Below are 23,975 nucleotides of genomic sequence, written 5' to 3' on the forward strand. Positions count from 1 at the left end.
GACCACCCTCAGTGCTTTTAAAACTAATTAACTTAATTTGACCCCCTTTACGTAAAAACAAAACAAAACTTCGACGTTTTATTGAAGTGCGCACGACCTTGTTCTTCGCATCGTAAAAAGTCTGTTTTCCGAAATAATGTAAATCGTTTTAGCCTTACCAATTCGCCAAACTCAGTAATTTATTATATATACAACAATAAAATAAAAAGAAATCAACCCTAAGTGCTGCATAACATTTTCGTAATACACCTGTTTTATAAATGACTCGACCAGCAATCATCAATAGGCCTATATGCAATTTGAGGCATATTTTACGATACATCCTGACTTAAACAATTAATTGTAATTTTATAGCTTTAAGTGATATATAATATTCTTAGTGGTTCTATTATTTTCATTTCCATGTTTATTTGCACAGCTTTAACACAGTGATTTGTGAACTGCATGTATTCACGCAGGAAGGTGTTTACTTTGTGTGCTAGAGCCAGTACCCATTAACCATGGCTATTTCCTTCGGCCTACTTAGCTACTGGGCCATTGGCTTATACCTCTTCGATGTTGGCTCAGACATTGTAGTAGGTGTGGTGTACATTAACGAGGGAGAAACTTGGTGGGGAGTTCTTACTTTAGCTTTTGCTGCAGTGGCACTGGTAATTACAAATATCTTATCCTACGTGGATTATGATAAAATTGAATCATCTTGGAGAAAAGTATTTTGGGCATTTTTCATACTACAACTTGGAATGCTTTTTCTGTAAGTACAACCGCATGGTTGCCTTTTGCATATTATTCACATATTCTAAAAAGCGATACAACACAAATCTGTAATAAATCACAACAGGTCATAAGCCAGATTAGACCAACCAATTGCAGTATGTACCCACCACTGATCTTTTAATTGGTAGAATTCAGTCTAAACTATTATTAACACCAATCTAATTGTTTCTATTTATGAACAAGATATTAAGGTATATATTTCAGCCCCCAAAACAAAAACAAAGTTCTTAATTAACTGCTTATTTAGCACTCAATTTCGTAACGAGGCGCTCATATTGGCCTGTAATGCGTAACATTTATGTAGCCTCATTTATTTTCAATTTCCTAAGAGAATTTGAAGATAATTCCTAACAAATAGGGTATCACAGAAAAGCTAAGACTATAAGCAATGTCCCGAAAGCAAGGATTAAGTTGTGTAAGGATCTGTTTTTTTGTGAATGAAGTTTTTTTGTGAATGAAGTTTTTGTTCTTGAGTAATGATATGGGAGCACGGTGGCCTAGCGGAACGGGCACTGACTCATAATCGGAAGGTTGCGGGTTCGAGCCCCGGCGACGCCATCGTGTTGTGCCCTTGAGTAAGGCACTTTATCTCGATTAATCCTCTCCACCCAGGTGTTTAAGTGGGTACCGGCATTCTTAAATGCTGGGAAGGTAACAGACTCGCTGTAGAGGAGGTGTAGCGATCCCCTATAGCAACATTACATGGAGGAGTCTGGCCCAATCGCCAATGAAAGAGAGATGGGCACTCCGATCACTGTTTCAGGATCGTCTCCTTTACCTTAATGATATGTAATGGTTTCCTAAGAAAGTGAATGAAAGTTGGTTAAATTCACCTCTGGATGTGAAAAGTGTAAAAAATTCAGCCAAAACCCTATCCTATGATATGAACAAATAATATAGTTCAAAATAAACATCTCTAGGATGACAAAAAATGGACCAGAGGAGATGATTTCCATGATCAGTCTACTTCTCAAGATTGACTTTAACGGTGATTACAAGCTAAGTTTCTGCTTAAATTAACCCCGGTAGTAGCAGTATATTTAAATTGTTGTTCTTAACACTTTTACATATTAATGAACATGTAAGTGGCAGTCCGTACTGAAAAAATAAAGTAGATAGCTCTTTCCAATAATTTTTGACACCATTTTTTACCATTTTTACCAGATCAGTCCATTTTCCAAGATGTTTGTTCAGAGATATTTATCAATGTACCAATCGACAAAGCATGTAATGCCCTTTGATTTCTATAGTTAACATGGTTAACATGTAGGCTATAGTATTATAGGCCTACATATTTGATCAGATTTCTTATGTTAAATGGTGTCATTATGATTTTCTTAAATGACATTTAAGTTTCAATGTCAATTCTGAGGTTTCATGATAGCAAAAACATTGATTTTTCCATAAATATATAAATGGAAAAGCTGAAATTGCAGTGCGCATCTTAGTGTATCTGCACACAAGGTCACACTTGCACAATCACAATAGGCATACACAAAAGAATTTGGTCATTTCTTTTGTGCTTACCTACACACAAGCAGTGTGTGCTATTTCTTGTTACTTCTGGTTGTTACACATTTGGTAGGTCTGATCTTGCTTATGACCAACAATGACTGATAAAAACATCATTTGAGCAACTGGCTGATCTCCAAAGCAACATCTGACCTCAGAAAATCAAATTGTCAGACTAACGTCCGGGACTAACGTTATTCAAAGGGTTGTCCAAAATCATGTTTTTTACACTATTAGCCATATAATACATTTAATTTGATTGATATAAAACTGAAGATATAATAATAATAATAAAAATAATAATAATAATAAAAACACCTTTATAAGACCTCACCATAATGAAGTTGTTGAATATCACGTGGAAATTGTAGAAAACATAATAATTTTCATCAAATTGTTTCTGCAATAATGTCGAATAGACGTTGTTCATGTAAACAGCACCTACCGACTAGTATTTAATAGGCTAGAAGTATTACTAACATACCAGCGGAAACAGCGATCGGTTGCAAAGCTTGGGGTTTCGCGATCCAGACCCAGATATGTCTTCCTTGTCATTATTAGCCATTAGATATGATGATATGATGAGAATAGAATGTCCTTTTGATGTATGCTTATTAAAGTAAGTGATATTTTAATTGTTGCTAACCAGGTTAATATACAAAGTGCGTGAACAGGCAAAGGGGAATGGTACTGACAGCGACATCAAGGGTGGTATACATGTAACACGTCTACTTGAAGGCCTCCTGAAATCTGCTCCACAGGTTGCTCTGCAGATGTATATCATGACACAGGTGACAGGTGTCAAATGGCTAACAGGTGAGTGTGTGTGACGTATGGGGGTACGTTTGCGTAAACTTCCGAAGCTTTCCGAGGACTTGGGTATTGACAACACACCGGCACAATGAGGAGCTCGTGCATGCAAGGCCTTTGACTAAACACGGAGTCCTATACCCTACTACTCTTCCGTAGCAGCCGTCCTCTGACTAAACACCAGAGTCTTATATCCTACTACTCCTCTGTGGCTGCCGTCCTCTGAATAAACACCGGAGTCCTTTTATACCGTACTACTCTTCCGTAGCAGCCGCCCTCCGACTAAACACCAGAGTCCTATACCCTACAACTCCTCTGTAGCTGCCGACTGAATTCCCAACAAAGTTCAATCATGAGCAGGAAATCACTGTAAATCACTCACAATATGTTGTTATATTTTCATTTTCATTTTTATTTGTTTCTATTAATTACTGTCGATATTCCCGAGAAAACACATTGCAGCATCTTTTGGAATAATTTCTGTGTAGGCTTTCTGAGTGAGTATTCAATCAGATAATGTCTTTTAAGTGATATTTCTGCGATAGGCCTATATCAGATACAGCCCTTTTTATATACCAAAACCAATAGGGTTACCCCCTGTAATAACAACTTGTAATTCTGATGATCTATTACAAGTTAAGTAGTCTTGTCTAGGATAAGTAATACAATGTCTCGTATCAAGCATGATGCCTCTTTAGGTATTATTTGTTTTTAATTAATTTTTGTCTTCTTTACCAATGCAGTCACAATCATAAGAAATACAAAAATAATCCATAAGAATTGAATATGCAAAGCTTAATTCTGAATAGAAAGATTCTATTATTACCTAATCTAACAATAGTAACCGAAATGATATCCTGAGCTTTATTCCTTTTATATTGAAACCAATCATCTTACATCCCGCGCAGTACGATTTTACACCTCTCCCACTACAATAGATATGCTTTACATTTCCTTATTACTATGCTAATGTTATTCACATCAAAGCCCACATCACATCAAAGCTCCCATTGGGCGCTCCTTTTTAAAGGAATTTTTATTTCTTTCTTTTTTCAGTTATCAGTGTAGTCTTCTCCTTGATTTCGTTGATATGGGTAACCAGATCATGGTACATGGACGACAACGGTCTCTCACTGGAAGACGTAGATGGTAAATACAAATGGCTACTAGATCACCCCTGCTTGTTGGTGTGGCTTCTACTGACAATTCCTCCAACTGTGATATATTGGGTGGTGAATATTATGCAAATATGTAGGTTCAATTATCAATATGGTGATGATTGGATTTGGTTGTTCGTGGATTTGTTTATGTCTTTACCATTTAGCTTTCCAAGCATGTTAATAACTTGGCTTTTTGTGGTCTTCGTCAAGTCCAAGGATGGCTTCACCTTCAACATGTTCGTATCGATGTTTGTTGCTCTGATTGCACAATTCGTTGCCAACACAGTAATGTTCAGTCCCATGTATGACCGTAGTGGTTATGTTACCTGGTATGGTATACCAGCAGATGGGCCATTAGCTTACTATGGCTTCATCGTAGGCATCGTGTTCATGGGAATGCTATTTTACTGGAACCATGTGTACGTAACGATAAAGCTTAAAGCACGATTATCTAACATGCCTAAGGGTACCTAAAGAGCTCAGTGTTGTAGCCTAAAACGACCTACATGTACACTGAAAGCCAAACTGGAGTCAGGATGAATCCAGAAGCAGAGTCCAGCCACTACGCGACTCTATGTCTAAAATGGTTCCATATTGGGAGTCAGATGACTCCTGTGTAGAGTCATCAATGTTGACTCTTCAGGGTAGTCAACAAAATATGACTCTTCAAGTGTCATATTTGAACAGTCAATATTGATGATCATACATAGGAGTCATGACTCCTGTGTAGAGTCACTGATGTTGACTCTTCCACGGAGTCAACAAAATATGATTCTACATATTAAGTTGATTTTTTTAGGTATGACGAGCATTACTATTGGTAGTATTGTTTTAAATTCTAAAATTTCTATGTATTTAGCTTTCTTAGGAATTTTAGATTTTAGAAATTTGACCTATAGAAGTTACAGGTTATTGCGTAAAAAAGTTTTGACAAAACTACCTACCACACAGTTATTTGGAAAATGTTATGCAGTATATTGGTTGTATCTTGTTCTTACTTCTACTAAATAGTCGATATCTATCGATTATTTATGATGTTACGAAGCAACCCTTGTATGAAATAAAGGATTTGTTACGCTTGAGTGACAGTGACCTTAACCTATTCTTTCTTTGGCGGCACCTTTGAAGACAATTATTGCGGTGTATGAGTTTCATCATGTGAAATACCGGCAGAGATGGAATTTTCATAAAAGTATAGAGAATGTTCGTCCCTAGTGTTACAGCATGTATTTATGTCCACAGTATATTGGCAAACCCACAGCTACTTATCAGAAAATAAAATTTACTGCTGAGTATCCTCGAGGAAGTAATATCCTCTGTATAATGAAATTTTTGGGTAAGAATTGTGGTAAAAGTCACAAAAAAGTATGTTTTTCAACCTAAATATCTGAAGTCATATTGAAATATTTCACTTTATAATCCCATATCAAGAATTATTCATCGTTTGTAAGCTCGACATCTGTGCCAAATTTGGTGTATTTCCTATTAACGAATGTAGGATTGCTCCAATATATTGCACAGTGGGGCTGGACGATGGTGATAAAGGATCCATGTGTTATAATGCCTTTCCACTGTAAATTACACACATGTAGTTTTCGTCCACTTTCAATAATAGCAATGTCACGCCAAAGCGAATCAAGCTATTTCCATGAAAGTCACAGAATAAGTAGGAGACACGGGTGTCATTGTATTGCACTTATTAAAATTAGATACACTGTTGACTATATATTTTTGATATTTTGTTCAAACTCTACCCTCATCTTGTTATCTTGCAGTGGTGGTGCCACGGTTGGTTGAAGGGGTATTTCCCCCAATTATTTCTTTACCCTCTGCCCCCCCCGGAAAGGAAAAAAACAATCACGGAAAATCCACTATTCTGGCGCAAATGACCATATATTTTGTCAATAGTTTAACCAAATGACTTTTGCAATATAACATCTTCATGCCCAATTCAACGTCACAATGCAATTTGCCGACGAGCGCATGATTTTCCAGACATCACTGTTCGCCGAGAAAATCTATGACGGCACACGGGGTGTACGAGCGTATTACAAACTTTATACCCCTTTAGCATGTTTAGCTACGGCCCTGATCGGAATGGAATAAATAACTGAAACAAAAATGAGTTGCCATATGCATTGCAGAAGGACCATGACTACTCAGATAACCTACACTACGCCCTCTCTATATTATAACAATTCTAAATAGAATGATGGCCGAGGAGGGCTTGAGGTACACTCTTATACCCCTATAGCTACGACCCTACTCGGGATGGAATAAATAAATTGAAACAATGAGGTGCCATTGGAGAAGGACCATTTGTAAATTTATCATTTACCACAGTAGATATGATGACAACATAATAGTGTTGGACACATTACTATTATTTGATATTTTCTTTTAAATAGTTTAACCAAATGGCTATTGCAATATAACATCTCCATGCCCCAGCAACGCATATTTAACAATTCAACGACACACTGCAATTTACCGACGAGCGCATGGTTTTCCAAACAACACTGTTCGCCGAGAAAATCTATGACGGCACAGTTGACGGGGTGTATTACTTTAACGTTATACCCCTTTAGCATGTTTAGCTACGGCCCTGATCGGGATGGAATAAATAAATTAAAAAAATGAGTTGCCACATGCATTGGAGAAGGACCATGACTACTCAGATAACCTACACTACGCCCTCTCTATATTACAACAATTCTAAATAGTGTGATGGCCGAGGAGGGCTTGATATACACTCTTATATCACTCTAGCTACGACCCTGCTCGGGATGGAATAAATAAATTTAAACAATGAGGTGCCATTGGAGAAGAACCATTTGTAAATTTATCATTTACCACAGTAGATCTAGTTACTCAACTTAAAATGAATTATGTTTTTAAAATTTTCAATGGCACCTCAGTTTCTTATCTTTCAGACAATTTCAAACTTTTTTCTGATATTCATGGCTATAACACTCGTTCCAGTGAGTTTAATTTTATTCTTCCCCGTGCCAAAATTCAAGCGTGCAATACTTTTATCCAAGATTGGAATTCACTCCCAAATCATATTAAATCCATCAAAAATCAGAAAGGTTTTAAAAGTGCAATAAAGACCTACCTAAGTGAAATAAATTTATAATTTCATTATTTTTTTAGTGTTTTTATATGGCTTATTTTTCTACTTCTCTTTAAATATGTATATAGATTTTTCTTGATTCTGTATTGAATTTAGTGTGCTTTTCTTATTATATTATATTTGTTTTTACAATTGGACCCCAATGGAAATAAGCCACCTTTTGGAGGCTTTCTTGGGTAATCCAAGATTTTAATTCAGCATTGTTTGATACATTGTATTTGTAATTTAAAGTTATATTCAATAATATTGTATATTCTGTTTTTGCTTTCGTATCTGTAATTTTTATGTTGAATTTTAATAGAATAAAATCAATCAATCAATCAATCGATATGATGACAACATGATAGTGTTGAACACATTGCTATTATTTGATATTTTCTTTTAAATGGGCTTGTCATGACTACTCAGATAACCTACACTACGCCCTCTCTATATTATAACAATTCTAAATAGTATGATGGCCGAGGAGGGCTTGATATACTACACTCTTATACCCCTCTAGCTACGACCCTGCTCGGGATGGAATAAATCAATTTAAACAATGAGGTGCCATTGGAGAAGAACCATTTGTAAAGTTATCATTTACCACAGTAGATCGAGTTACTCAACTTAAAATGAATCATGTTTTAAAAATTTTCAATGGCACCTCAGTTTCTCATCTTTCAGACAATTTCAAACTTTTTTTCTGATATTCATGGCTATAACACTTGTTCCAGTGAGTTTAATTTTATTCTTCCCCGTGCCAAAAGTCAAGCGTGCAATACTTTTATCCAAGATTGGAATTCACTCCCAATCATCAAAAATCAGAAATGTTTTAAAAGTGCAATAAAGACCTACCTAAGTGTAGCCCAACAACAAGGCTCTGCCTGGACCGCCGTAGTGGGAGCGCCACCTATAATATTCCACTCGCGGCTTCGCCGCTCGCTGTCGCGGCTTCGCCGCTCTGTCGCGCCCTCGGTGCTCAGCTCGCGGCTTCGCCGCTCGCGCCCCTAGGATCGAGAGGTCTTTGACAAAGACTAACCTAAGTGAAATCAATTTATAATTTCATTATTTTTTCAGTGTTTTTATATGGTTTATTTTTCACATTCTCTTTAAATATATATATATATATATATATATATATAGATTTTTCTTGATTCTGTATTGAATTTAGTGTGCTTTTCTTATTATATTATATTTGTTTTTACAATTGGACCCCATTGGAAATAAGCTACCTTTTGGAGGCTTTCTTGGGTAATCAAAGATTTTAATTCAGCATTGTTTGATACATTGTACTTGTAATTTAAAGTTATATTGTATATTCTGTTTTTGCTTTCGTATCTGTAATTTTTATGTTGAATTTTAATCGAATAAAATCAATCAATCAATCAATCAATCAATCAATCAATCAATCAATCAATCAATCAATCAATCAACCAATCAATTAATCAATCAATCAATCTATCAAAAGATATGGTGACAACATGATAGTTTTGGACACATTACTATAATTTGATATTTTCTTTTAAATGGGCTTTTCATGGCTACTCAGATAACCTACACTACGCCCTCTCTATATTATAACAATTCAATGAATCGAACTAGTGTACATGTACTATGCTGTGATATACTATGTTTATAGTCTGTTCAGTAGAATCTTGCGATCAATCTGTATAGGCATTGCTTTCTATAGCGAGTGTATTTGGTAGATATCCATATCAAATACTGTTAAACAAACATATGTAATTCGCGTCACGTCACAAGCAGATATCTATTGTCGAGTATGGAACCTAATATAACTTTTCATTCATATGCGTAAACTTGTCCACCAGATATGCCTATACATTAATTAGTCAAGTTGTGGGTAAGATAAAATAGATATAAATTTTTGTGTTATTTTTGCAGTACATGTAACACAAATATATACTAGTACTTGCTTTGTTGGACCATAGTTGGACCTAATTTGTTGGAGTTCCCTAGTTGGACATAGCAGATTGACTTTTCAGAGTAAAATTTTATTTTTTCCCACATTCGCCATGCTGTAACATTGAGTTGTTTTATCTGTTGACCTACATGTAGTGACTAAAAGTGTTTTTAGGGAGGCGTGTTATCTTTCGTTTGATATAACAAAATCTGATTGGATGAAGGGAACACTTGAGGTTTCGACAAAAAACAATCAAAGAGGCCCATTTTTAGCCAGAATTAAGCTTCACAGCCCCTACATTTATGCACTCAACCGTTTAGTGTAATCAAAGACTGTGGTGGAGACATTCACTGCTTGTTGTTCTCTGCTTGGAAGCTCTTGGGACAAAAATGTGTGCTCATGTGTATCGAGGTGGAAACTGTGCGCATGATGGTTTATAAGAGAATCGTTTTTGTATTGAAACATTTTCATATGTTGTTGGACTTCCCTAGTTGGACATAGCAGATTGACTTTGTAGAGTAAACTTTCTGCCAACGTTACATCAGCAATGTGTGTGGCGTACGGTTTTTAGTCATATAAAATTCAGTAGTTTTAACAGTCTAATAATAATAAGGAAGATTTAAACCTTCATCCAAAAACCTGCAGACAAAAAAAAAACATTTCATGAAAGCCGGTTAGAAAAAATACATGAAGCACACAATTAACTGTAGTTCATGAAGTACAACGAATTGTTTTTATTAGAAACCAAAGTAAGCGGTACCTCCGTCTTCATATCAACAGAGAGCGGTGCAAACAAATGAAGTCTTTGGAAGTCTTGTTTTTTTTTTAATAAAAAAAGGATTTTTGTACTCAGAATTGGTAAATCTATAAAGAAAACACTTAAAAATATACAACAACCGAAAGATTAAGTCACTGATCTCCTGCTCGGTTTGAACTGCCATAATTATGAACAGTGTAATTGCGGCACTATCCTATCATAGTGAAAATATGAAGAGCTTATTTCCAACCCGTGTTAAGTCAACAACTCCATGTGTCTCGTTTACTTGTGTATTACAATCACAATTACTTTGACAAGTTTGACATCAGCAACAATGAGTTGTATCATCAACAAGTTATTATTTACCATAACAATACTACATAACAATATGCATACTATTGTTCTCCCTTGGGAAACAAAGGCCTCACACAGTATTGTTACTGTGCATCCATCCACTGTTTGCTTTGTAATGGTGCATCCAAATGAAAGTATAATACATATATAGCATCACAACCCATTGCAATATCGCACAGGGAAATCAGATACATGGGTTTGTGGACTTAACACGGTTTGGAAATAAGCTCTTCATATATTGTCACGCACATCAAAATGCAGCTTTCAAATTTTGTTTTAACTGATTATTGCCAGTGATATAGATATAACTATATGTAAATTTATTTCATTATAAAAATAATAAGACTACAACATTATATTTGGGGGTAGGTTTAGGTACGTATTAAAGGGTTCATTTTGTTTTGATAATAAACGTGCTCGATTGCTAGTATGGTTTCAATGTACTTGCCATTATCCAATGAAAGGAGAACTGTGTTCTTACTACACCTGCCCGGAATTTCCTGCTGAGAAATGTTTCCAAGATGTTTTCCGTATAACATTTGTGGGGAAGTTTACGTATTTTTTTTATATTTACTATCGAACACTGCACTTTAATACTGTATGTCTCTGTCAAAAGCGATTGTGTTGGCATCACAAGTATGTACTCTATTTTATTTCTTACTTAAAATTGATTTCTATTGCGAAGTGTGTACGTAGTTGTCCCACTCACCGGCAGTACGCCCTCAGTAAACCGATTAAGAATAAACAATTCTACGTCAACCTGAGTCTGTGTAAGTCAGCCAATAGTAAATTGAAGTTGCCACCACATGATCAACACTCGTCCGTTCACACTTTGCTTGCCGTGGGCAGTGGGCGTGGCTTATGACTTGGACGACAAACAGACTATGGAGAAAAAAGAAATTTGGTAGTCATCACAGTGCAGACGTGATGAAAGTGCGCATCGGCTGTGTTGTCTATAAGAGTTTCATATGTAATAAAATTCTCTTGATGATTTGATAGGAGGAACACTTGACAAATAGCAACGAACCTTTGGTTTGATACACACCACTAGGGCAGATTGGGACAGATTACTGGCTCATGTAGGTATCATCCTTCTAGCGAATGGAGGAGCCCGTCTCTACCACTGCCCGCGGGACATAATACATCAAACAAGAAATAAATAACAGCAGCATTTCGTTCCAGGAATGCTGCGAGTATTTTGTTAGACCGTTACGACTTTAAAACTGACTCACGGCAACTGGGAAGAAACGGGAAACTGGATGTCAGTAAAGGAATGGTAAAAATGCTTAACTGTTGTAGCTTTACTTGAGCTGCATGTGGCGTTTAATCTTGTAATCGACCTTCGTGTATTGACTTTGTTGATTTCAAGTCAATCATGATTTCTGTTGGCGCGTAAATTCACCTGTCGTGTGAAATGTATTCAAAGGAGCAGGATTGGAAGCTAAAGCCAGTCTAACCATGAACTCTAATAGGCTAGTATTACTGTTGCCTGAGCAGATGAAGTGATGACATCTCCAATGTGCTACGACATTTGGCCTTAGTTTGACAGTATTACATTCTATGTTACTCTTTAAGTCATCTCAGACGCACTAAACACCATCTGTTACCGATGAACATACCGCTTTAATACATGTTATCAATATATACGCGTTGAGCAATTGAATAACGTCGTTTGCAAAAAAACATTGACATTGACTTTATTGAACAATTTTCTTTGAATGAAACGTCTTTTGTAGTCAGCAGCTGTTCAGAAACGGTCTGGTTGAGAAGTTTCAGCCGCAGAAAGTACACAACCACCAACGAAAGCTAATTGTGCCAGCAAATTAGTTTAGCAGCCACGTACCATCACTTCTTTTATAGCCAGCAACCAATTTCCCCCGACTGTAATCGGGCGAAAATGTAGGAGAAAGCGAGTTCTATTTAATTTTCTGAATAGAAAGAGGATCGGACTTGTAAAGTACAATCTACATGAAAGGAAGCAAGGAGTGTTATTTGATATAAGCGGAAACAGAACGTGTGTGATTGCATGGAGGCTTGTATCTGCCAATCCAGTATAGCAATTATTTAATGTAATACACCATGTTCAAAAGTCAGTTTGTTGCCGTCTCAGATGACAGCTGTTTTCTTGTGAATGAAGAAGCGTTAGGGCAGTACTTCAGCGAAGCTCTGTATTTCCCGTAGCATTACATGCAATAAATAACCGTTTCTGCTTGATTAAACTAGTTTGCGACTGTAACAAAGCAGTCGATATAACTTTGAAAAACATTCAACAAATCATTACGGACTAGCAGTTAATTTTCATCAACTTTAAATATCACAGTGAGATATGTATGCGAGAAGCTGCAAAGGTAGGCAGATACAACGTCATGATGTTCAGTTCTGTCTTTGAAAACATTCTAAATAAGGTATTGCTTTATTTGTGACTGATTACAAAACACGCATTTTATTGAATGAAATTTCCTTGCGGCTATTTATACACACTTTTATGTCAAGTTGAATTTATATGCTGAAACACTATCTTCTTCAACTCATTGGATTGAATAACATTCATTGATAGCTATTTTGTTGCGTATACAAGCTCGCTATAGAGGCCGTGCAGTTTTAAGTGATATCTTCGTGTAATTGCAGATAAAAGGCTTGCCTGTACCAAGTAACTCGATACCAATCCGTAAGCCCAGCGTTTTACATTCCAGCGAGGCACGTTAATTGCATTCGGTCAGCTTTATATTTACATTAAGGACAATCAATGACTCCTAGATCAAAAGCAACAAATTAAAAAACAACTTCGCCTGGTGATACTCTTGTAAACCCAACTAGCGGAACAAATTAATTGAAAATAAGAATCTGTAATTAAGATAAGTAAGCGGCAAATCTACTAAGAAGTGCGTTGTGTGAAAAGTAAGTTCGACGAGAAAAGTGAGATCTCGCTGAGGAGGTTTATAAAAATATCCCCTGGTTTTAATATTACTTAACTGCGCTGTACGGCTTACATTAAAATAATAAGGAAATTGAAAACCTGTTGCAAAACAAAAGTCGAAGTTTTAATATAATCTACAACGATCTTGGAAACAATCTCCGCTTTGCTTTGCTATCTTCGTATAAGCCCACGCATCACTACTTTAGCGTTGAATAAGCAGACTTAACGGTGGACGATATAAAAGACAGTGTACGAGAACCAAGTTAACGTGAATTGGACATGACGATGATTGACCGATAAGAGAAGTTACGATTGATACGGAGGACGACTCCACGATTAAGGTAGAATTAATAGCGCATCCTTCTATATAAATCAGAAAACTACTGTACACGCAGGAGGCAAACGGTTTTGTAGTGAGAGAGTCTCTTGCGACAGAATTTCACTCGCTAGTTGAAAGAAGTCAATTTAATGAGATACTACGGTGATTGAATTATTAAGGAGCAAAATAGCGCAGCAAAAAGGAGTTGCTCTATTGGATTACCATAAAGTATAGTGAGACATTAAAATGATTCTATTCATCGTTTTAAGAAAGATGTACACGGTAAATCTGTAACGATTTGTGACAATCTCTCTGTTCTCGTGGCGGCTTTTGAATTTGCCTTTTTCTTCATAGCACAAGAATTAGTGCCTTTGATATTTTGTCATTGTCAGCGATTTTAATGACTCGATAGATACAAATATGGGGAATCTCTACTCAGGAGCGATTACATATAATGTATCGGATTATAGTAGCGAGTTTGGAGAGTATGGTAACTATTCTAGTGAAGGACCAGTGGGACCCTCTCAAAATCTCTACTTGATGACGGGTATATTTGCCTATATTGTGTGCATCGTTGGTTTAATAGCCAACTCATGGGTTATATTCGTAATACTATGTCGTTTGGGTGTAACTACTGCGGGTAATATGTATATTCTAATGCTTGCTATTGCGGATGACTTGTTTTATGCAGCTTGATATTTACGGCGGCAAGTGTTATAACATTTTCGTGGCCATTTGGAGAAGTACTCTGTTATGTAATCTTTGCTATCGATGGATTAAATATGTACGCTAGTGCTTTCTTTGTCACAGCAATGAGTATCGAGCGATATCTGGCCGTCAAAGGTTCGAGTCGCGCTCGGATTCACAGGAAGCGAAGAAAACTGTTGCTGTGAGTGTGGTTATTTGGATAGCGTCATTTATAGCCGCTACACCTTCAATGGTCATGACGACTTACTTTAGTCATCCTACACAAGGTATATCATGTACTCTAAACATGGCTTACTTAAGTGGCGGCGACCAGGAGAATCCCGATTCTCACACACTCGGAGCAAGAATTTTCATAACTTATAACTTCACACTGAATTTTATTTTCCCTTTAACAGTGACATCTTTGTGCTACGGAAGACTGATAAATCAAATGAAACAAGTGTCCATGCGAGCGGCGTCAGGGGCATCAGCGGACCTAGGAAGAGTTGCTAGGGTAGTTACCGGAGTGGTTGTAGTATTTTTCATATGTTGGTCACCATTCTACATATCCCGGATGGTAATGGCTTATTTCCTGCAATCCAACAATTGGGGTGGCATGGCATATGTATTTGAAATCACACTCTGTTTAAGTTACGCTAATAGTTGTATAAATCCTATTGTATATGCTTTAGTTAATGATAAGTTTAGGGACAATTTACCGAATCTCCCGTGGCGTACAAACAAAAATGGGTATACAAAAGGGCAAAAGAAAAATCAGCGAATGACGAGTATTAGGTCGACAGCACAAACTGACTTAAATCGCAGTTCATGCTATCAAAATAATAATTCAAATGATACTCAAACGCAGACATAGCTTCTTTTACTTCTTATATACAAAATAAGTGGCTTACTTATCGTTCGATTCAAAATGTTAAAACGGAAACAAAATTCTCCCAAATGACATTGTGTGTAATACTATAAAGTCATTATATAAATGTATTAGCGTATCGTATAAAAAGTTGTTTTGTCAAGCAATAAGCAAACTAGGAATTTATTTATTGCATCACGATAACATTTGCACAGGCAGAAAGTATTACGGTACTTTCAACGGATATATAAATTCCATTAATATTGAAATTCTAAACGCTCAACATTCATGACATTGCATTGCATTGCAATATCAAACGTGAAACCATAAGGGGCATATCATTGATGTCTAATCAAGTCAGAACAAACTAACTAAATTAGTAACAAATTAATGTTATGTGTTAATTTTAAATAACATTGTTTTGTTCCGATTTGACGAGCGTTGTATACGGGTATGTCTTAAAAATACGGCGGAAAAGTCCGACTCAGAATGATTTTTAACATATTTTTTACAAGTATTATCCATTTGAAATTTTTCATATGTGTTAATCATCTCAAGCGAAAAGTGAATCTCTAATAGAAAACGTGCTTTGTAAAAACTTAACGTCATCTGGGATGATGTATTCTAGAGAGTAGAACATCAGCATCCTATGTTTAATGTCATCTGATACTAGATCAGAAGCCAGATATAAAGAATCATGCTACACAATGTGCCAGTGAGGAATAAATGCTAGAAGATATTCTTAAAAACCTATATTGTGTTAAATCATTGATACACCAAATACTGCGACGTACTGCGATGTATTTGTTAAACACAAAAACTTCTATGCCCGAGATTGGAACAATGTCTTTTATTAGGATATTGACTAAATTAGCAACGAAGTTCATTGTTTGGCTTCATATTGCCTATTGGCCTAATGAATATTGTATTATTAGTATTGTTCTGTAATCAGAAACGTATCACTTGAATTTTAATATACGACATTTGTAGGGAAACACAATGCACCGTATTCTCCCGAGAGAAGGAAATGTCGGAAGCTATAGAATTTAAATATTAGCCGGGTTGTGGGAATACAACGCGCTTACATAATGAATCAACTTACTGAGAAAATGTCACGAAAAGAAAAAAAAGCTCTAAGCAGGAAATCTACATTAATGCATGAGATGTAATATAATATCAATTATAACATACCAGCCACGATAAAGTAGAATCGAAATGTTTTTAGGAGATTTATCAAATGACACTGATATTAAATTCAATTGCAACCATCAAATCTAAGTAGATATTTTATCGACACACACTCGTTAAATCACGTCAAAGACAATCTATGGACTATGCATTAAAACTTTCTACTTTATTAAGAGATCTAAAAATTGGGAAGTTTTATCGGAAACAAATGTGAGATAACCCAGTTTAATATCATGTAATTGAAAAAAATTAACTTTCATCTGAGTGAATATCGATATCTGTCATATAATAAATGAATCTGTCGCACATACTCTTTTATTGCCATCGCAGAAAGGTACTGTCTATTAAGCAAAAGCCTCGCTAACCATGTTAATACTCAGTTGTTTACTTGCTTACGACTCCCGGTTGTGACTTTAGCATACGGCAAATCCAGCAATTATCGATTTGGTGCAAAGGGCTCAGAATTCTTCCTGCCCTATCTGTGACTTGATTAAAATTTGATTAGTTTAACCCTTTTTTCATTATTTTTTTCCTTTTAAATATACTTCTGAGACCAAACTGACAATGAAATGTGTGATCAATGAAATGAATGCTTAATCCACGCTACTGTTTAATCATCAAACTGTAGTATATTGAGACCAATGTACTTCATGACCACATGACCAGAAATCGCTAGCTCGATACGCATATTAATTTTATTATGACCTGTTATGGCCAACGAATATAAACTTTATAAATATTCCTGAGAATTTCACTTATTACCCAGTGTTGCCTAGAGACAGATGGTGACTATACACGCGGAGAGGAACCCACATTAATTCGCGCTCCTGGGATGCGTTTCAATGTGATATCCACATGTGCGCGCAGATGGCTACGCGTCATGATCGCCCTACACGCACATGGTATCGCGCCATAAGCGTCATACACTCACACGCACTGTAACGCACTTACAAGACATGAGATCACTACGCGATCATTACCGGATGCGGATCCGAATGCCGTGCAGGCATATACTCTGATCAACTCGTAATAGGCGAGACTCATAACATCGTGGATTGATATAGAATAGCGTACATAGAGCTGGGCGCAGTACCTACGTGAACTGCGTTTTGCGTATTGCGTATTGCGTAACTAACGCGCGCTTTTGTGAATTTACGCGGGCGTATGTTGGGACTTTATTGACTCGCGCAGTAACAAAGACCGAATAATTCTCGCCTATTACGAGCTGATCATTGTATTATAGTATACACTTTCTATTCGTATCCCGGGTGATCACATTGAGTCTCCCAGAGTGAGCCGAAGTAAAAGAAATATTGACGACAAATAGACAAATCTATAATGCTCACCTGCAACTAACGATTTTGACATCTTAATTCAAAGCAAACAAACAAACATTATTATCTCCATCAAGTATGACATCTTAACGATACAAAATAGTATATTTTAAAAGAAATTATAAAAATAACCAAGAAGAACTGACATCATTGAAAAATTCACTTTTAAACATTGTCAATTGCATTAAAACGAACCAACAAGTTAATCTGAGTAAAACGCGTAATAATCATGCATTTTTTTTTACAGTATCATTTAGAATCATGCGAAAATATCACCATGGAATAAACAACAATGTTAACATAAGGTGATGTACCACGGTTGACAGAATACACAACATCCAACATCCATTCAACCTGTGATGCTACCCACATTGGGTGAGAACACAACGTTGTATTGTATAGCCTGGGTTTTGTTTTTGTTAGACAAGTACTTGTCATACGTCAATAAAAAAAGATTTCTAAAGGTCGCTTGGTACCCCATGTTCCGTATCTAATGATTGGTCACGCTTGTTTTATCCCATGGAAATAGTAAACTTGAGGAAGACCAACGAAATCGATCATTTGAGGCTAAACCGTTTATACATTTATTAACAATTTTGAGAACAACAGTTATCTGACAAAATGATCTATTTAAAAAATAATGGGATACGAACCAAGAAATGGAAAACACGCACTTAACTGCGATGATTGTCAGGACAAGTCGTTCATAAAGATCATAAAGATAAATGCTTCTTATCAAAGCACATTCTTAAATGCAATTCTGGAATGCAATCGAATCATGTTTAGAGAACGATGTTTTTAGTTGTCATAACACTTGAAAACGATTGCCGGCTTTAATATTTGGAAATAAAACTACTGTGTGAGGTTCTGGGTTCTAGTCTCGTCCACAGCGAAATATTTGTGCGATATGATGCTACGCCCGCTTTGTTTATCAATGCATTCCGTCTATAGTTTCTTTATTGCATAGGCTCTAAATTGAAAAATCTGTATTAAAATGACCCGTCTGATATAGCAAACTGAAAGTATTTTATGGAGCTAGTTGACTTGATGAATTTTGGAAAAGCACTTTTCGATTTCATAAAAAAGAACTTCCTCATTACGAATGAATTATTCAACTAATCTACTCCACAGCTGCTCAACCAAGTGTGTGTTCCCCACTTCAGGGAATGGTTCATACAACTTTTATAAGGATAAAACGCTCACTTTGCGTGAGCTATTTTAAATTGCTGAAACGCTGAAAGCTTTTGCAATCACAGTTGATACTTTGGACGTCAACATTGTTTCACCTTGCGTACAACTATGAATATAATGAAGAAAACTATAGTAAATTATATAAATTCCATTTTCTGCTTAAAATTCATTCGATATCTTCTAATGTGTCAACAAATATGTCTTTTGACGTCATAAAAGATGTAGTATTAGCAAACCATATGTTCCTTTCAATGCTGTTAACCTTTTTAAATCCTCTTCACATATTCTGAGCGTGTTAAGTGCTATGTAATACAGTAGAATCAACAAGATACTCCAAAAGACAAGTTTTGTCAACATATTGACATATTTAGTTTGATTTAAAAACATACATTATATTAATTATTTTGTGCTGTGCTCAACTTCAGGTTAAAGAAATGGGATCTGATCAAACGTAATGAGTTGGATGTCGGGAACATTAATATTGAGATAAAGACAAGAATAATGTTCAACTTCCTTTGTATTTTATTGTTTTGAGCAACACTGAAATAGTCATATCTCTGGAAGCGTTAAAGTCGAATTAGAATGGTGTTTTAGCAAACTAAAGCTCTAAGAATGGGTCATGTAAAAGAATTGAAAACTGAATTTTGATTTTCTTTTGACGATAATTCATTTGCATAATTGAATATTGATAATTGTGCCTTAAGCCATGATATCCGTTCATCAAGTGAACGATGTATTGACCCGCGAACGACATCAGGCTCATTTATAGCTTGATCGCATGACATATTTATTTTGAGAGGTATATTTTAATAATCTTTATGAACGACTTTGTCTTGACAATCTTCGCAGTAGATTGCGGTTTCCACTTCGTGGTTCGCTATACTACTATACTTAAATAATACGGTGTTTTTTGTTGTTGCAATAATAATAATTAAAAAAGAAGAAATAAAAATACACATATAATAAAAATAATGATGAAATAATAAAGAAATGTCGTTTCCGGAATAAGTGAGCAAATTACGTGGTCATATTATTGACACTGATAGGTTACAGTTACAAATTTCAAGTATTCAAGGTACCCAAATTGAATTAGATGGTTCCACTAATACATGACCTTTGGGTGTGACTTTCGCCCTTTGTATAATAAGTAATTCGCAACTTCTATACAGTTGCAGATAATAAATAGATGCAACTTCTGGAAAGAAATGTAGAACGAAACAAACAAACAAACAAAGAAACACACACATAACCATAAGGAACAAACAAAATCCAATAAAAATGGCATTAACAACACGGACTTGACTTAGCAGATGGCTTGACCTTCGACATTTGACATGTAGGTATAGTCAATACATTGAATTGACCTTTCCGGTAAATCCCATCAGCCTTTGCGGGTCAGGAAGTATTGTGATGTCGTCACGCCGATGCGCACATCGTTACTATGCACTTCACGCTTTTGAAATGAGCAGCATCGATGTTCGCTATTAAATGCACATCGGCGTGACATCAAATTACGACATCTCAGGTCTACTCGCAAAGGGATTTACCGAAAAGGTCAATTAGTTGCTCTTTAGCTGAATGATCTTGATCAACAAACTTGTCAAAGTGTTCTTTATTTCGACCCAGAAAACAATGACCAATTATGTTATTTTGTGACTTGTGCTCTTCGATCTGCAGACATATTCAACATGACAATACGCAAAAGCATATTATGCACTGCAATTGGGATCATTGGATACATCGTGAAGCCAATCCTATCGGCAAGGACATTTGCCCCTCTATGGTCTATCCAGAGCATGATTTAAGTACCCAACGCCTCACTGGGTAATCGCATAGCAATGTGAGGAAACGTGACACCAATGCTCTGCTACTGCATAGAAGTGCATGGTTAAATTTGAATTTGGACAATTATGTCAACCTTTAATAAAAACACTATGAATATGCTGGTTGATTTCACATTTTATGTTATCTACAGAAGCAGAAGGTGTGAATTATCCTTTGTTCTGAAATCGACCAAGTAAGAATGACACACACACAATTTTAAAACAACTTCTTTTGTACAGAATGGGATTTGAAAAGTAAAGTGGCAAATGAAATTCTGGTCATAACACTTTACAGTGCATGATGGGAAGTACTTTAATCATTCTTTGTGGTCTATCTAAGGAGGGGGAGCAAACAGAATACCATCAATTGCCTCATTTAAAAAAAACCCTACCTTTTCGGAGGACAATAATATTGTAATTTTTGTCACGCTTCGGACAGTATACGTTATATCGAGCCTGAATATTTATATACCCCCGGGCCGAGCCGCCTCTACGTGCCCCTGTTAAATAAAAAATGGCTCGATTATATAGATTGCTGTGAAGAAACTAAAGATTTTCGACTTGACGAGACAGATTTGGTGCGACCATTATGGTCACGATTCTGTGACCTTGCGCTTGACTTAGCTCACATGGATACAGTTTGAAAAAGCATGTAAATTCTTTATAAATTTTGTGACACCTCACATTAACCCCTGAGCACTACCTGCCGATCTAAGATTGCTTCTGATTGGTCAATTACATTATATCTTCACTTTAATCACCAATCAGAATGGAGCTTTGCAAACAATTCACCCCAATTTTTTTTGCGAGGTGAAATTATTCTAACAATATTGCTGATTGGTCCAATTGATAATGGAAACTTCTTTTTGGCCAATCGGCAGGTAGTTTCATAGGGTTAAATTACGTAGATATCAAAATGGTAACCTTTCTGCGGATTGATTTCAAATCCCATGTGAACCTTTACTCAGGAGCGTATAATTTAATCAAAATTCAAACGTTACATAAAGCTTAAAAGTATCAATCACTTTCTTTTTTGCATCATATATCTTCCAAGAGCACAACTTTGGTTTGACCGTCCGCAAAATGAGCTTGACCTCCAGAAAGATTTTAGCCTTTGACGACTGATCATTCATTTTCAAAAAATAACCAGTATACTAGGTAACTCAGGTAAAACATATTTTGAAAAAAACAACAACAACACAACAACAACTTCAAAACGAAAAAAAAATAAAAAAAATAAACATTATAAGCAAGAAAACAAACATAAAGGTAGATATGTGTAAAGAAGTAGAAAATAACAATAATACCGAAAAACAGTTGAGATGTTTAAAAATAAAGTAAATATGTAAAAAGTTAAACTTTAAAGTTACGCTTTGATTTTACTTTTAAAAGTATCGTACCAGGCAGAACTTATGCCATCTGAAAACTATTCACCTGACAACTATGAACTCCTCTCATGACACATCTCATAGCTGGTTTTTGATTAAAGTGAATGTAAACAACTAAACAAACACATACATCCAAATAAACATTTTTGATACTTCTGCACTTCTTACTATTTCTCATTTATTACACATGATACACAGTAGTCAATATCTCGTCATTATGTAGAACGACATTTGACCTGTGCAGTCAATCTTGAGTATGATTTGACTATTTTATTAAAATTGCCTTTTTGACTAACACTATAGACAAAGAAAAAAATGACATTTGACCTTCGACACGTAGTTCCATTCAACTTTATTCTGGGTTAAAAAAATGTAACAGAAAGGAAAACAATTGTACAGATTTTACTAATTACTATTGCACCAAAGAGTAACTGATAAGTTTAAGATTTAATTATAGCCCCCAATGATGTATCAACCAAGCCAAATGGAGCAAAGAGGATGAAAGATATTTATTTTAAACCTATAAAGTTCAAGTAACACTTGATATTCTGTGAGACTTGAAATATACATTAATCAACCTTGCCCTAGCACAAAACAACCAAATGTGCATCTCTTTGTATGTTTTTGTAAAAAACAAAACCAACAAAAAAAAAATCACCGCAATTATTGGCCAAATTGCAAATTTATGCGCATTAACCACAGGACGACTTTGCATTTTGCTTTATGCCTTTATTTCAAATAAAGACGTTCACGATTCCCTAGAGATTTAAAGATGTATACGCTTATAACAAAACCGTATTATCTATTCTCGTTTCATGTTTAAAAATCTATTATAAAGTCAACGACAATGTCTATATTGCCTTGAACGGACAAAGGTTTTGTATTATTCCGTGCCGTGTTTTAATTTACCCGACATTAAAATATGAGAAAGAAAGAAATAGAAAATATGTTATCGGATTTTTGACTCTCCTGAGTATCTAAACAGAACTTGCTGTAGCTCACAGTTTACGATCGCATATTTAATTATTTTCATTTATAGAATACGAAAGCATATCTCATCAATTTCATCGATCACACTGACCCCAACTTTATTTCAGAGTATTTAAGTATATCTGTAATGCTGTTCTTGTTGCTTATCATTGCCATTCACTATGGACCACAATGGCCTCATCCCTATGGCATTGTTCAGTAACCTCAATTGAACAATCATAGTGCCAAATTTGACCTCAAGTTGCAGAGTATGAGTTTTTGTACCCACATTTTTAAAGGTCATTAAATGAATTGGCAAATGCATTGGGGTTAAAGAATTACGCCCTGATAGATGAGCTTGTTGTGAATCCTAGTGATTGATGTATTCATTTATTTTAAATAAGTGTTTTTCATTCGATGCCACTACAGTACTGGTAAATTGTAAATTACAAATAATGCAAGAACAGTTAATATTTTCCCATTTTGTCGTTGCTGTCCCTTTTCTGATACAAACATGTTTGTATTGAGGTCAATTATTTTGTTCAATCAATTACAACATTTGTTTAATGCATTCAATGGTGAACTGATTATTTATCCATTAACACGTTCAACAAAATAATTTGTTTCAGTTGGTTAAGTAACACAGCAGCAGAATAAAAATAGATTTGAATTCAATAACGTTTAAGGTGGTACCACTCCCTTGATAAATTTGTGACTATTTTTGCATTTTTCTCAAAAAAATAATAGCACACTGGTAACCAAAGCTATATATATTATAGGGGCAAGTAATCCATTTACGTACACTGGAATTTCAAGACTCAAGACAAAGCGTGTACAAGTTATTTATGACAAGAAAAGAGGGGTATCGCTATAATGTACCTCATT

General features: G+C 35.6%; 2 protein-coding genes across 2 annotated transcripts; both read left to right on the top strand.

The window, feature by feature from the left end:
• The first annotated feature begins 420 nt into the window (after positions 1-420).
• Positions 421-7,629, top strand: LOC140168243 (XK-related protein 6-like). Its single transcript, XM_072191579.1, has 3 exons — positions 421-754; positions 2,939-3,105; positions 4,156-7,629. The coding sequence occupies exons 1-3, from the start codon at positions 501-503 to the stop codon at positions 4,731-4,733; spliced, it is 999 nt and encodes a 332-aa protein (XP_072047680.1). The 5' UTR covers positions 421-500; the 3' UTR covers positions 4,734-7,629.
• A 3,681-nt stretch (positions 7,630-11,310) lies between these two features.
• On the top strand, positions 11,311-22,474 carry LOC140168244 (somatostatin receptor type 2-like). The gene is given in 3 exon segments (XM_072191580.1): positions 11,311-14,330; positions 14,333-14,521; positions 14,524-22,474. Coding segments are annotated over 3 exon segments (1,137 nt in total). The 5' UTR covers positions 11,311-14,062; the 3' UTR covers positions 15,204-22,474.
• Positions 22,475-23,975: the final 1,501 nt, after the last annotated feature.

The sequence above is a fragment of the Amphiura filiformis genome, chromosome 13, assembly GCF_039555335.1.
Source record: "Amphiura filiformis chromosome 13, Afil_fr2py, whole genome shotgun sequence".
NCBI classification, from domain to species: domain Eukaryota; kingdom Metazoa; phylum Echinodermata; class Ophiuroidea; order Amphilepidida; family Amphiuridae; genus Amphiura; species Amphiura filiformis.

Coding starts and splice junctions, on each gene's coding strand:
- LOC140168243 (XM_072191579.1), top strand. CDS start 501: ATGGCTATTTCCTTCGGCCTACTTAGCTACTGGGCCATTGGCTTATAC. Junction 755..2,938: donor CAACTTGGAATGCTTTTTCT/GTAAGTACAACC, acceptor GTTGCTAACCAG/GTTAATATACAAAGTGCGTG. Junction 3,106..4,155: donor AGGTGTCAAATGGCTAACAG/GTGAGTGTGTGT, acceptor TTCTTTTTTCAG/TTATCAGTGTAGTCTTCTCC.